This window comes from Tachyglossus aculeatus, chromosome 11, assembly GCF_015852505.1.
Source record: "Tachyglossus aculeatus isolate mTacAcu1 chromosome 11, mTacAcu1.pri, whole genome shotgun sequence".
NCBI lineage: Eukaryota > Metazoa > Chordata > Mammalia > Monotremata > Tachyglossidae > Tachyglossus > Tachyglossus aculeatus.
Window position 1 is genome coordinate 14,851,586 of NC_052076.1, and position 15,275 is coordinate 14,866,860.

The 15,275-nt window shown below is 48.5% G+C and overlaps 1 protein-coding gene across 3 annotated transcripts in view; it reads right to left on the reverse strand.

Moving 5' to 3' along the window:
• Positions 1-15,275, reverse strand: part of FBXL20 (F-box and leucine rich repeat protein 20) — a 136,826-nt gene that overhangs the window by 36,358 nt on the left and 85,193 nt on the right. For all 3 annotated transcript variants that reach the window (XM_038754536.1, XM_038754537.1, XM_038754535.1), the window contains exon 2: positions 13,455-13,516. In XM_038754536.1, coding sequence (XP_038610464.1) covers positions 13,455-13,516 — 62 coding nt within the window. The remainder of the gene's footprint in view (positions 1-13,454; positions 13,517-15,275) is intronic.

A 15,275-nucleotide genomic window follows, 5' to 3' on the forward strand; every position in this document is an offset into this window, starting at 1 on the left:
TAACTGGGGCCCAGAGAAGTGAAGTGGCTTCCCCAAAGTCACCCAGCTGACAATTGGCGGAGCCGGGATTCGAACCCATGACCCCTGACTCCAAAGCCCGGGTTCTTTCCACTGAGCCACGCTGCTTCTCTGTGCTTTGATCTGCTTCAGCCGGAGAACGGCCCGGGTGAACGGGTGGTCAGAATGGATGGTAGATTAAATGGACTGAAAGGGTGAGGCACGGGGGCAACGCGGTTAGACGCTGCCTCTGATTATTATTAATAATAATAATAATGATGGCATTTGTTAAGCGCTTACTACGTGCAAAGCACTGTTCTAAGCGCTGGGGCGGATACAAGGTGATCAGATCGTCCCACGTGGGGCTCACAGCCTTCACCCCCATTTTCCAGATGAGGTCACTGAGGCCCAGTGACTTGTCCAAAGTCACACGGCTGACAACTGGCAGAGCCGGGATTTGACCCCATGAGCCCTGACTCCCAACCCCGGGCTTCTTTCCTCAGCTTCCAGCCACAACAACGAGGAATGCCGTCTCCTGGAGGTCTCCAGCCGCCTGCTCCGTTTAGGTCCCGCCATCTCAGCAAAATACCACCCAGGGTCCGGGAGAGGTCCCTGAACACGGCGCTGTGGGATGAATCGCTTCACGGGGCCACATAATAGCACGTCTCGGGGTAGGACAGGGCAAGAGAGGCGGAGCGGAGGCCAGGAAACGGGGCGGGAGGGATGTGGGCGAGGAATGTGGCTGTTTATTGTTATAATGTCCTCTCTCAAGTGCCTAGGACAGTCCTCTGCTCACAGTAAGTGCTCAATAAATGACTGCCTGACAATGAGAGAAGGGGGCACTCATTACAGTGGCGATCTGGCCCTCCGCGGTGAGGGGCGGTTGTCGGATGGCCTGCCGGAGCGGGAAGGGTGGTTCCTCGGAGAAAGGGGCACAGACTGAATGTGGGGTGGACATTCTAGACTGTGAGCCCACTGTTGGGTAGGGACCATCTCTATATGTTGCCAACAAGCGCTTAGTACAGTGCTCTGCACACAGTAAGTGCTCAATAAATACGATTGAACGAATGAATGGCCTGGATCTGCCCCGCAGCTCTCTCCACCTGTCCAAAATCCTTCCCGTAACTAGTCCAAGCGGAGGCCTCACGCCAAAGAGGCGGCCTTGAGGACTTGGAGACGCGGGGTGGGGGGGAGGAGATGATCAATCAATCAATCAAATTTATTGAGCGCTTACTGTGTGCAGAGCACTGTACTAAGCGCTTGGGAAGTCCAAGTTGGCAACATATAGAGACAGTCCCTACCCAACAGTGGGCTCACGGTCTAGAAGGGGGAGACAGAGAACGAAACCAAACATACTAACAAAATAAAAGAAATAGAATAGATATGTACAAGTAAAATAGAGTAATAAATATCATCATCATCATCATCAATCGTATTTATTGAGCGCTTACTGAGTGCAGAGCACTGTGCTAAGCGCTTGGGAAGTACAAATTGGCAACATACAGAGACAGTGCCTGCCCAACAGTGGGCTCACAGTCTAAAAGGGGGAGAGAACGAAACCAAACATACTAACAAAATAAAATGAATAGAATAGATACGTACAAGTAAAATAAATAGAGTAATAAATACGTACACACATATATACATATATACAGGTGCAGTGGGGAAGGGAAGGAGGTAAGATGGGGGGATGGAGAGGGGGATGAGGGGGAGAGGAAGGAAGGGGCTCAGTCTGGGAAGACGATGGCACAAAGGAGCTGAGGAGAAGGGCTGGAGGCATCACTGGCCAAGTGCCTCGCCTCCTGGAAGACGGACCCGGCCGGGGGTCTCTGTCGGGAATTGCCGATGATGGAGAAGAGGAGGGGGAACAAGCCACGGAAGCAGCATGGCCCAGAGGCAAGACCACGGGCGTGGGTTCTAACCCCTGCTCCGCCACTTGTCTGCTGTGTGACCTCGGGCAAGTCACTTCACTTGTTGGTGCCTCAGTTTCCTCATCTGCAAAATGGGGACTGAGACCGTGAGCCCCAGGTGGGACAACCTGATGACCCTGCACCTACCCCAGTGCTTAAAACAGTGCTTTACTATGTGCAAAGCACTGTTCTAAGCGCTGGGGAGGTTACAAGGTGATCAGGTTGTCCCACGGGGGGCTCCCAGGCTTCATCCCCATTTTCCAGATGAGGGAGCCGAGGCCCAGAGAAGTGAAGTGACTCGCCCGAAGTCACACAGCTGACAGTTGGCGGAGCCGGGATTTGAACCCATGACCTCTGACTCCAAAGCCCGGGCTCTTTCCACTGAGCCACGCTGCTTAGGCGACCCAGAAAGGAGGAGTTGGGCAAATGAGGGCTGAGTCGCTGACTTCTTGCCCACGTCTCGTCTCAGTCCCCGTCCCGCGTAGGGCTCGCGGTCTTAATCTCCATTTCACAGCTGAGGGAACTGAGGCCCGGAGAAGTGAAGTGACTGGCCCAGGGCCACACAGCAGACGAGTGGCGGAGCCGGGATTCAAACCCATGTCAATCAATCAATCAATTTATTGAGCGCTTACTGTGTGCACAGCGCTGTACTAAGCGCTTGGGAAGTACAAGTTGGCAACACATAGAGACAGTCCCTACCCAACAGCGGGCTCACAGCCTAGAAGGGGGAGACAGAGAACAAAACCAAACATATTAACAAAATAAAATAAACAGAATAGATATGTACAAGTAAAATAAATGCATAGAGTAATAAATATGTACAAACATATATACAGGTGCCGTCCTTCTGATTCCCGGGCCCGTGCTCTATCCATTAGGCCACGCGGCTTCTCTGCGCCTCTGTAAAATGGGGAGCCCCATGGGGGACAGGGACTGTATCCAACCGGACTGTCTGGTATCTCTCCCGGCACTTAGTACAGTCCCTGGCACGGAGTAAACGCTTAACAGATACCAGAAAAGCAAGCCAACACACCCAGGTGGACCAAGGGCCGGGCAGGCCCTTTTAGACTGTGAGCCCACTGTTGGGTAGGGACTATCTCTATGTGTTGCCAATTTGTACTTCCCAAGCGCTTAGTATGGTGCTCTGACATAGTAAGCGCTCAATAAATACGATTGATTGATTGGTCTGAACCCTTGGGCGCGTGCGCTGGCAGAGTCTGTGTGGACAGTGCCCCTTCTTTCCTCTCCCCCTCGTCCCCCTCTCCATCCCCCCGTCTTACCTCCTTCCCTTCCCCACAGCACCTGTATATATGTATATATGGTTGCACATATTTATTACTCTATTTATTTATTTATTTATTTATTTTACTTGTACATTTCTATCCTATTTATTTTATTCTGTTGGTATGTTTGGTTCTGTTCTCTGTCTCCCCCTTTTAGACTGTGAGCCCACTGTTGGGTAGGGACTGTCTCCACGTGTTGCCAATTTGTACCTCCCAAGCGCTTAGTACGGTGCTCTGCACATAGTAAGCGCTCAATAAATACGATTGATTGATTGATTGATTGATTGACTACCCAGCTCAGCAGGCCGCCTGGCCCAGATCCACCAGACGATTGCTCAACGCGGCCTCTTCCTCGGCCGGGCCGCCCTGCCAACGCCACCTTGGAGGGGGCGGGGAGAACCGGCTCCACCTGCCCGGTGAGCCTGCTTAATAATAATAATAATAATAATAATGATGATGGTATTTGTTAAGCGCTTACCACGTGCCAAGCACTGTCTAAGCGCCGGGGTAGACACAGGCCAATCGGGTTGGATGTTAATTAATGAATTAATGATGGCATTTATTAAGCCATCATTTATTAATTTGTACTTCCCAAGCGCTTAGTACAGTGCTCTGCACATAGTAAGCGCTCAATAAATACGATTGATGATGATGATGATGATGATGATGATGATTAAGCGCTGACTATGCGCAAAGCACCGTTCTAAGCGCTGGGGAGGTTACAAGGAGATCAGCTTGGGGAGCTCACAGTCTTCACCCCCATTTTCCAGATGCGGCAACTGAGGCCCAGAGAAGTGAAGTGACTTGCCCCAGGTCCCACAGCAGACAAGAGGTGGGGCTGGGATTTGAACCCCTGACCTCTGACTCCAAAGCCCGGGCTCTTTCCACTGAGCCACGCTGCTTCCCAATACAATACAGGGATACAATCCCTGTCCCGCGTGGGGCTCACAGTCTTAACCCCCGTTTTACAGACGGGGGCACCTGAGGCCCAGAGAAGTGAAGTGACTTGGCCAAGGCCACACAGCAGACAAGTGGCAGAGCCGGGATTAGAACCCAGGTCCTCCTGACTCCCAGGGTCTACCCACTAGGCCACGTTGCTTCTCTGCCCGCTGGTCCAAGTCACGCTTTGGGGAAAGCCATCCACCCCGGCTCCCTCAGGGACCAGATGGCATCAGGTGTCACCGGCACAAGATGATAATCAATCAATCATATTTATTGAGCGCTTACTATGTGCAGAGCACTGTACCAAGCGCTTGGGAAGTACAAATTGGCAACATATAGAGACAGTCCCTACCCAACATTGGGCTCACAGTCTAAAAGGGGGAGACAGAGAACAAAACCAAACATACTGACAAAATAAAATAAATAGAATAGATATGTACAAGTAAAATAAATAGAGTAATAAATAGATAATGATATCTGTTAAGCCCAGTGCTTAGAACAGTGCTTGGCACATAGTGAGCACTTAATAAATGCTATTATTATTTTTATTATTATGTGCCAGGCATTGGTAAAGCGCGGGGATAGATATGGGATAATCAGATCAGGCAGTCTGTCCCTCATGGGCTTCACAATCTAAGGAAGAAGGAGAATGGACGCTGATAACAGGAACTGCTTCCCTTTCTTTACATCAGTCGAATCCAACTTGTGCTTCCCGAGCGCTTAGTACAGTGCTCTGCACACAGTAAGCGCTCAATAAATATGATTGATTGATTGATCCACCGAGTGCTTACCGCGTGCCCAGGAGTCAGGAGGACCTGGGTTCTAATCCCGGCTCCGCCACACCTCTGCTGCGTCACCTTGGGAAAGTCACTTCACTTCTCGGAGCCTCAGTCTACCTCCTCTACCTCCTTCCCTTCCCCACAGCATCCGCATATATGTTTGTACATATTTATTACTCTATTTGTTTATTTATTTTACTTGTACATATCTATTCTATTTATTTTATTTTGTTAGTATGTTTGGTTTTGTTCTCTGTCTCCCCCTTTTAGACTGTGAGCCCACTGGTGGGTAGGGACTGTCTCTATATGTTGCCAATTTGTACTTCCCAAGCGCTTAGTACAGTGCTCTGCACAGAGTAAGCGCTCAATAAATACGATTGATGATGGTGATGATGAGTGTGAACCCCATGCAGGGCAGGGACTGGGTTCAACCCGATTACCTGGCACCCAGAACAGCGTTTGGCACACAGTAGGCACTTGCCAAGCCCCATAATTATTAGTGGGAGAGTACAATATAACGGAGTTGGCAGACACATTCCCTGCCCACAACGAGCTTAAAGTCTTCACCGTCTTTTGTAATTCAACTCCATTTTACCTATTCGACTGTGAGCTCCTTACGGGACAGGGACTGTGTCCGACTTGATTATCTTATATCTTCCCCGGCAGTTAGTACAGCGCCTGGCACAGAGTAAGCGCTTGACAAATACCATTAAAAAAGCCCCCCCAAAAAACACACAACCTACGTGCCAAATTGTGCCCATTCACCACCCCTATTAGATGGCAAACTCTGTGAGGACAGAAATTGTTTTTACTTGTATTTTTCCAAGCCCCTAGCTCCATATTCCGAACACAACGGATACTCAGATAATGCCGATGAGAACAATTAATAGGAGTATTTACTGAGGGCCCACTTGGTGTAGTACTACGTACCAGGCACCAAGGAAGTTCAAAATAAAGAAAGTGCCACATTCCCTGCCCACAAAGAGCTTACGCTCCAATGCAGAAGGCAATTAAATAATACGGATAATGATATCTGCATCTCCAGCCCTGATTTTTCTCCATCTCCGCAGCTGCGTTTTCTGCAGGGGCCTTCCGGACATCTCTGGGTAGGGACCGTCTCTATATGTTGCCAGCTTGTACTTCCCAAGCGCTTAGTACAGTGCTCTGCACACAGTAAGCGCTCAATAAATACGAACAAATGAATCTCTCCTTGGTTGTCCGTCCCTGCCACGAGACCACAGGCTTAGTACGTCCAAAATAGATCTCCTCCCCTTCCCACCGAAGCCCTGGCCTCCCTTCTCCTTGCCATCTCTGTAGACAGCACCACCTCCTTCCTGTCTCACAACCCTGTAACCTTGGCATTTATCCCCCTCTCATCTTTCTCATTAAACCCACGTAAACAATCTGTCACCAAAGCCGGTCGGTTCTCCCTTCACGACATCACTAAAATCCGCCCTTTCCCCTCCATCCAAACTGTTGCTACGCCGATCCAAGCGCTCGTCCTTTATCCTATTCCGCCTTAACTACCGCATCGGCCTCCTCGCTGGCCTCCCCGCCTCTCCCCACTTCGCTCTGCTGCCCAGATCATTTTTCTAAAAAGAGTTCAATCCGTGAATCCCCACTCTTTAAGAACCTCAAGTGGTTGCCCACCCACGTCCGCATCGAACAGAAACTCCTTACCATTGGCTTTAAAGCAATCACCTTGGCCGCTCCTATCCGATCTGGCCGATTTTCCACCACAATCCGGAGGCACGTTTCGCTCCTCTAATGTCACCGCACCTCAATCCCGCCACCGACCCTCACCCACATCCCGCCCTCCCGCTTTCTATCCAATGAGCCACCGCTCTTCCCGCCGTCAGAGCCTTCCCGACTTACACCCCCGTTTTCCCTACTCCCATTCCCTTCGGTGCCATGTATATTTGTTTGTACATATTTATTACTCTATTTATTTGTTTATTTATTTATTTTACTTGTACATAGCTATTCTATTTATTTGATTTTGTTAGTATGTTTGGTTTTGTTCTCTGTCTCCCCCTTTTAGACTGTGAGCCCACTGTTGGGTAGGGACTGGCTCTATATGTTGCCAATTTGTACTTCCCAAGCGCCTAGTACAGTGCTCTGCACAGAGTAAGCGCTCAATAAACACGATTGATGATGATCCCTTGCCCTTGGATTTGTCCCCTTTTAGTCACCCCACAGCACTCACGTTGATATCTGTAATGGATTTTAATGTGTCTCTCCTTCTAGGTTGGGTAGGGACTGTCTCTACAGTTGCCAACTTGTACTTCCCAAGCACTTAGTACAGTGCTCTGCACACAGTAAGCGCTCAATAAATACAATTGATTGATATATTGTACTCTCCCAGGTGCTTTGGTACAGTAAGCACTCGATAAATGCCACTGATTGACCCCTGTCAACGGTGCTCTACGCCCAAGTAGACTTTTGTTTCCTTGTATCTCCTGGTGTGTCTCCTCTTCGGGGACCAGGACTGTGCTTTTTCATTTCTTTCCAGTCCTCTGCAGCATTCAGTACAGCCCTCCCCCTGGAACGTGCCTTCAACGCTACTGAACAGATTTATTACTCTATTTATTTATTTATTCATTTTACCTGTACATATCTATTCTATTTATTTTATTTTGTTAGTATGTTTGGTTTTTTTTTTCTCTGTCTCCCCCTTTTAGACTGTGAGCCCACTGTTGGGTAGGGACTGTCTCTACATGTTGCCATTTTGTACTTCCCAAGCGCTTAGTACAGTGCTCTGCACATAGTAAGGGCTCAATAAATATGATTGATTGATTGATACTGAACGAATGAATGAGGAAATGCTACGGCACTCTGCCTTTCCCAGACCCGCCTTTTTCTTTCTTAATGGTATCTGTTCCGCCCTTCTGTGCCGGGCCTCCCCTTAGTCACGTTGGCCACGGTCCCTGTCCCACATGGGGCTCCCAGCCTTCATCCCCATTTTACAGATGAGGGAACTGAGGCACATAGTTGGCCCAGGCACGCAGCACGTCACGGAGAAGCAGCGTGGCTCAGTGGAAAGAGCCTGGGCTCTGGAATCCGAGGTCGTGGGTTCAAATCCCAGCTCCGCCAACTGTCAGCTGTGTGACTTTGGGCAAGTCACTTCACTCCTCCGGGCCTCAGTTCCCTCATCTGTAAACTGGGGATGAAGCCTGTGAGCCCCCCGTGGGACAACCTGATTACCTTGTATCCCCCAGCACTTAGAACAGTGCTTTGCACAGAGTAAGCGCTTAATAAATGCCATTATTATGGAGAGGCAGCGTGGCTCAGTGGAAAAGAGCATGGACTTTGGAGTCAAGAGGTCATGGGATCAAATCCTGGCTCCCCCACTTGTCAGCTGTGTGACTTTGGGCAAGTCACTTCAGTTCTCCGGGCCTCAGTTCCTCATCTGTAAAATGGGGATGAATAATAATAATAATAATTGGCATTTATTAAGCGCTTACTATGTGCAAAGCACTGTTCTAAGCGCTGGGGAGGATACAGGGTGATCAGGTTGTCCCACGTGGGGCTCACAGTCTTAATCCCCATTTTACAGATGAGGTAACTGAGGCCCAGAGAAGTTAAGTGACTTGCCCAAGATCACACAGCAGACAAGTGGCGGAGTCGCGATTCAAACTCATGACCCCTGACTCCAAAGCCCGTGCTCTTTCCACTGAGACTGTGAGCCCCACGTGGGACAACCTCACGACCTTATATCCCCCCCAGCGCTTAGAACAGTGCTTTGCACATAGTAAGCGCTTAATAAATGCCATCATTATTACTATCAAGCGCTTAGTACAGTGCTCTGCACACAGTAAGCGCTCAATAAATATGATTGATGATTGATGATGAGGCCCAGAGAAGGTAAGTGACTTGCCCCCGGTCACAGAGCTGTCCCTTGACAGAGCCAGGATTAGAAACTAGCTCCTTCGGAGGCCCAGGTCCGAGCTCTATCCGCTAGGCCTTGAGACCAACACAGATAATTAGCACGGAAGGCTGTAATTCCCGTTTGTCACCCGACAGGGTGGCCGGAATCATCATCATCCATCGTATTTATTGAGCGCTTACTGTGTGCAGAGCACTGTACTAGGCGCTTGGGAAGTACAAATTGGCAGCATATAGAGACGGTCCCTACCCAACAGCGGGCTCGCGGTCTAAAAGACTAAAGTCTAAAAGGGCAAGGAGGCTTCCCGCTGCAATCCTATTTGGGAGCAGATGCTTATGGCAGTTCGATAGCGGGCTGGGGGAGAGGAGGAATGATGTGCCAATTTGTACTTCCCAAGTGCTTAGTACAGTGCTCTGCACATAGTAAGCGCTCAATAAATACGATTGATGATGATGTGAGGGGGCTGGTGGATTTGCTTTCCCTTCCAGATCCTCCCTTTTCAAACCCCCTCTCCCTTCAGAGAAAGCAGCACGGTTTCCTCTCCTCCTTCCCCTCCCCACAGCACCTGCACGGATGTTTGTACGGATTTATTACTCTATTTTCCTTGCGCACAATAATAATAATGATAGCATTCATTAAGCGCTTACTGGGTGCAAAGCACTGTTCTAATAATAATAATAATGATGGTATTTATTAAGCGCTTACTATGTGCCAAGCACTGTTCTAAGCGCAGGGGAGGTTACAAGGGGATCAGGTTGTCCCACGGGGGGCTCACAGTCTTCATCCCCATTTTACAGATGAGGGAACTGGGGCCCAGAAAGGTTAAGGGACTTGCCCAAAGTCACACAGCTGACAATCGGCGGAGCCTGGATTTGAACCCATGACCTCTGACTCCAAATCAATCAATCAATCAATCAATCGTATTTATTGAGCGCTTACTGTGTGCAGAGCACTGGACTAAGCGCTTGGGAAGTCCAAGTTGGCAACATATAGAGACAGCCCCTACCCAACAGTGGGCTCACAGTCTAAAAGGGGGAGACAGAGAACAAAACCAAACATACTAACAAAATAAAATAAATGAGCCATGCTGCTTCAAAATAAGCGCTGGGGAGGTTACAAGGTGATCAGGTTGTCCCATGGGGAGCTCCCAGTCTATTTATTTTATTTTGTTAATATGTTTTGTTTTGTTCTCTGTCTCCCCCTTCTAGACTGTGAGCCCACTGTTGGGTAGGGACCGTCTCTCTATGTTGCCAACTTGTACTTCCCAAGCACTTAGTACAGTGCTCTGCACACAGTAATCGCTCAATAAATATGATTGATTGATTGATTCATCCCCATTTTACAGACGAGGGAACTGAGGCCCAGAGAAGTGGAGTGACTTGTCCAAAGTCACACAGCTGGCAATTGGCAGAGCGGGGATTTGAACCCATGACCTCGGACTCCAAAGCCCGGGCTCTTTCCACTGAGCCACGCTGCTTCTCTAGTACCTATTTACTATTCTATTTATTTTGTTAATAATGTGCATTTAGCTTTAATTCTATTTGTTCTGACGACTTGGCACCTGTCCACGTGTTTTGTTTCGTTGTCTGTCTCCCCCTTCTAGACTGTGAGCCCGTTGTTGGGTAGGGCCCGTCTCTATATGTCACCAATTCATACTTCCCAAGCGCTTAGTACAGTGCTCTGCACACAGTAAGCGCTCAATAAATACGATTCAACGAACGAATGACAGTGCACAGAGCGGGTTCCCTCTGGGCTTTACAATAAGGGCCAAGAGCCGGGCAGTGAAGACAAGGCAGACAGGCGTGTGGAGGCGTCTTTGAGTGTTTGTGGCCCCCCTTTTTTAAATAAAAATAGTATTTGCTAAGTTCTTACTATGTGCCAGGCACTGTTCTAAGCGCTGGGGTAGATACAAGACCATCAGGTTGGACGGTCCCTGTCCCACGTGGGGCTCCCAATCCTAATCCCCATTTCCCAGATGAGGAGAGAAGTGCCCAAGGTCGCACGGCAGGCAAGCGGTGGAGCCGGGATTATTCATTCATTCATTCATTCATTCAATCGCATTTATTGAGCGCTTACTGTGTGCAGAGCACTGGACTAAGCGCTTGGGAAGTACAAGTTGGCAACATAGAGAGAATTAGACTCCATGACCTTCTGACTCTGAGGCCCGTGCTTTATCTACTTTGCTGTGCTAAGAGGGAGAACATGTTGCCAACTTGTACTTCCCAAGCGCTTAGTCCAGTGCTCTGCACACAGTAAGCGCTCAATAAATACGACTGAATGAATGAATGAATGAACAGGTATTGTTGCCAACTTGTACTTCCCAAGCGCTTAGTCCAGTGCTCTGCACACAGTAAGCGCTCAATAAATACGACTGAATGAATGAATGAACAGGTATTGTTGCCAACTTGTACTTCCCAAGCGCTTAGTACAGTGCTCTGCACACAGTAAGTGCTCAATAAATACGATTGAATGAATGAATGAACGAACAGGTATTGTTGCCAACTTGTACTTCCCAAGCGCTTAGTACAGTGCTCTGCACACAGTAAGCGCTCAATAAATACGACTGAATGAATGAATGAATGAACAGGTACTGTTGCCAACTTGTACTTCCCAAGCGCTTAGTCCAGTGCTCTGCACACAGTAAGTGCTCAATAAATACGACTGAATGAATGAATGAATGAACAGGTACTGTTGCCAACTTGTACTTCCCAAGCGCTTAGTACAGTGCTCTGCACACAGTAAGCGCTCAATAAGTACGACTGAATGAATGAATGAATGAATGAACAGGTATTGTTGCCAACTTGTACTTCCCAAGCGCTTAGTCCAGTGCTCTGCACACAGTAAGCGCTCAATAAATGGAAGAAGCAGCGTGGCTCGGTGGAAAGAGCCCGGGCTTTGGAGTCAGAGGTCATGGGTTCAAACCCCAGCTCTGCCAATTGTTCAGCTGTGTGACTTTGGGCAACTCACTTCACTTCTCCGTGCCTCAGTTCCCTCATCTGTAAAATGGGCATTAAGATTGTGAGCCCCCTGTGGGACAACCTGATCACCTTGTAACCTCCCCAGCGCTTAGAACAGTGCTCTGCACATAGTGAGCGCTTAATAAATGCCATCATTATTATTATTATTAATAAAAACGACTGACGGATCGATTGATTGAAACCCCATTCTGCAGACAAGGGAACTGAGCTCCAGAGACGTGAAGTGACTGGCCCAAGTTCCCAGAGCACAGAATCAGACTTTTAGACTGTGTGCCCACTGTTGGGTAGGGACTGTCTCTATATGTTGCCAATTTGTACTTCCCAAGCGCTTAGTACAGTGCTCTGCACATAGTAAGCGCTCAATAAATACGATTGATGATGATGAATTGGAACCCGGGTCCTTCCCACTCCTCCTCGTGCTCAGGACGGTGCTTGGCCCGGAGTAAACCCTCAATTTACTTATTTATTTTATTTGTACATATCTATTCTATTTATTTTATTATGTTAGCATGTTTGGTTTTGTTCTCTGTCTCCCCCTTTTAGACTGTGAGCCCACTGTTGGGTAGGGACTGTCTCTATATGTTACCAATTTGTACCTCCCAAGCGCTTAGTACAGTGCTCTGCACTTAGTAAGCGCTCAATAAATACGATTGATGATGATGAATTAGAACCCGGGCCCTTCCCACTCCTCCTCGTGCTCAGGACGGTGCTTGGCCTGGAGTAACCCCTCAATTTATTTATTTATTTTATTTGTACATATCTATTCTATTTATTTTATTTTGTTCGTATGTTTGGTTTTGTTCTCTGTCTCCCCCTTTTAGACTGTGAGCCCACTGTTGGGTAGGGACTGTCTCTATATGTTACCAATTTGTACCTCCCAAGCGCTTAGTACAGTGCTCTGCACATAGTAAGCGCTCAATAAATACGATTGATGATGATGAATTAGAACCCGGGCCCTTCCCACTCCTCCTCGTGCTCAGGACGGTGCTTGGCCCGGAGTAACCCCTCAATTTATTTATTTATTTTATTTGTACATATCTATTCTATTTATTTTATTTTGTTCGTATGTTTGGTTTTGTTCTCTGTCTCCCCCTTTCAGACTGTGAGCCCACTGTTGGGTAGGGACTGTCTCTATATGTTGCCAATTTGTACTTCCCAAGCGCTTAGTACAGTGCTCTGCACATAGTAAGCGCTCAATAAGTACGATTGATGATGATGAATCAGAACCCGGGCCCTTCCCACTCCTCCTCGTGCTCAGGACGGTGCTTGGCCCGGAGTAACCCCTCAATTTATTTATTTTACTTGTACATATCTATTCTATTTATTTTATTTTTGTTAGTATGTTTGGTTTTGTTCTCTGTCTCCCCCCTTTAGACTGTGAGCCCACTGTTGGGTAGGGACCGTCTCTATACGTTGCCAACTTGGACTTCCCAAGCGCTTAGTCCAGTGCTCTGCACATAGTAAGCGCTCAATAAATACGATTGATGATGACGATCGGTGAGCTCGCTGTGGGCGGGGAACGTGTGCGCTGATCGCTCTAGCGCGCTCGCCCAAGGGCTCGGCGCACAGGGAGCGCTCAATAAATAGGCCCGAATGAACGAAGGAGTGAACGGTGAAGACCGCGCCGAAGCGAATGAAGCCCGCCGGCCCCCGGGGGAGGGAAAACCCCCCCGCCTTACCTCAGCAGCAGCTCTTTGGGAAGCTTTTTGTTGATCACGGCTTCGTCGTTGTTCGAGAACATCTGCAGAGGCAAACCACCAGGGAGAGGATCACTGCACCGCTCAGCACGGGCCGCTCCGGCGAGGTCAAAGGTCACCCCCGGGGACGTCTCCCCCATCTCCCCTGTCCGAACGGGAGCTTCTCGAGGGCAGGGGAAAGTGTGTCCTGCTCCCGTTGCGCTCTCCCCGACGTTACTCTATTTCTTTATTGATTTTACTTGTACATATCTATTCTATTTTGTCGTATGTTTGGTTTTGTCTCCCCCTTTTAATCAATCAATCAATCAATCGTATTTATTGAGCGCTTACTATGTGCAGAGCACTGTACTAAGCGCTTTTAGACTGTGAGCCCACTGTTGGGTAGGGACTGTCTCTATATGTTGCCAGTTTGTACTTCCCAAGCGTTTAGTACAGTGCTCTGCACATAGTAAGCGCTCAATAAATATGATTGATGATGATGATGATGACAGTGTCCTGGACGCAGAGCTAGATACTCAAGAAAATCAATCTCTGTTATGGTATTTGCTAGGCGCTTACAATGCGCCAGACTCTGTCGTAAGCGCTGGGGTAGATACAAGCTAATAATAATAATGATGGCATTTATTAATCAATCAATCATATTTATCGAGCGCTTACTGTGTGCAGAGCACTGTACTAAGCGCTCGGGAAGTCCAAGTTGGCAACGCATAGAGAGACGGTCCCTACCCAACAGCGGGCTCACAGCCTAGAAGGGGGAGACAGAGAACAAAACCAAACATATTAACGAAATAAAATAAATAGAATAGATATGTACAAGCAAAATAAATAACTAAATAGAGTAATAAATATGTACAAACATATATACAGGTGCTGTGGGGAAGGGAAGGAAGCGCTTACTACGTGCAAAGCACTGTTCTAAGGGCTGGGGAGGTCACAAGGTGATCAGGGTGTCCCACGGGGGGCTCACAGTCTTCATCCCCATTTTACAGATGAGGTAACTGAGGCCCAGAGAAGTGAAGTAACTTGCCCAAAGTCACCCAGCTGACACTTGGCAGAGCTGGGGCTTGAACCCATGACCTCTGACTCCAAAGCCCGGGCTCTTTCCACTGAGCCACGCCGCGTCTCATCAAGTTGGGCACAGTCCGTATCATCATCATCAATTGTACTTATTGAGCGCTTACTGTGTGCAGAGCACTGTACTAAGCGCTTGGGAAGTCCAAGTTGGCAACACATAGAGACGGTCCCTACCCAACAGTGGGCTCACAGTCTATCCCACATGGGGCTCCCAATTCCCATTTTACAGATGAAGGAAACAAGGCTCACAGAAGTGAAATGACACGCCCAAGGCACCCAGCAGCCCACCGGCAGGGCTGGGATTAATAATCATGGTATTTGTTAAGCGCTTACGATGTGCCAAGCACTGTTCTAAGCGCTGGGGTAGCTACAGCGTAATCAGGTGGTCCCACATAATAATAATTTTCGTATTTGTTAATAATAATAATAATAATAATGGCATTTATTAAGCGCTTACTATGTGCAAAGCACTGTTCTAAGCGCTGGGGAGGTTACAAGGTGATAAAGTTGTCCCACGGGGGGCTCCCAGTCTTAATCCCCATTTTGCAGATGAGGGAACTGAGGCCCAGAGAAGTGAAGTGACTTGCCCAAAGTCACACAGCTGACAGTTGGCGGAGCCGGGATTCGAACCCCTGACCTCTGACTCCAAAGCCCGGGCTCTTTCCACTGAGCCACACTGCTTCTCTGTTAAGCGCTTACTCTGTGCCAAGCACTGTTCTAAGTGCTGGG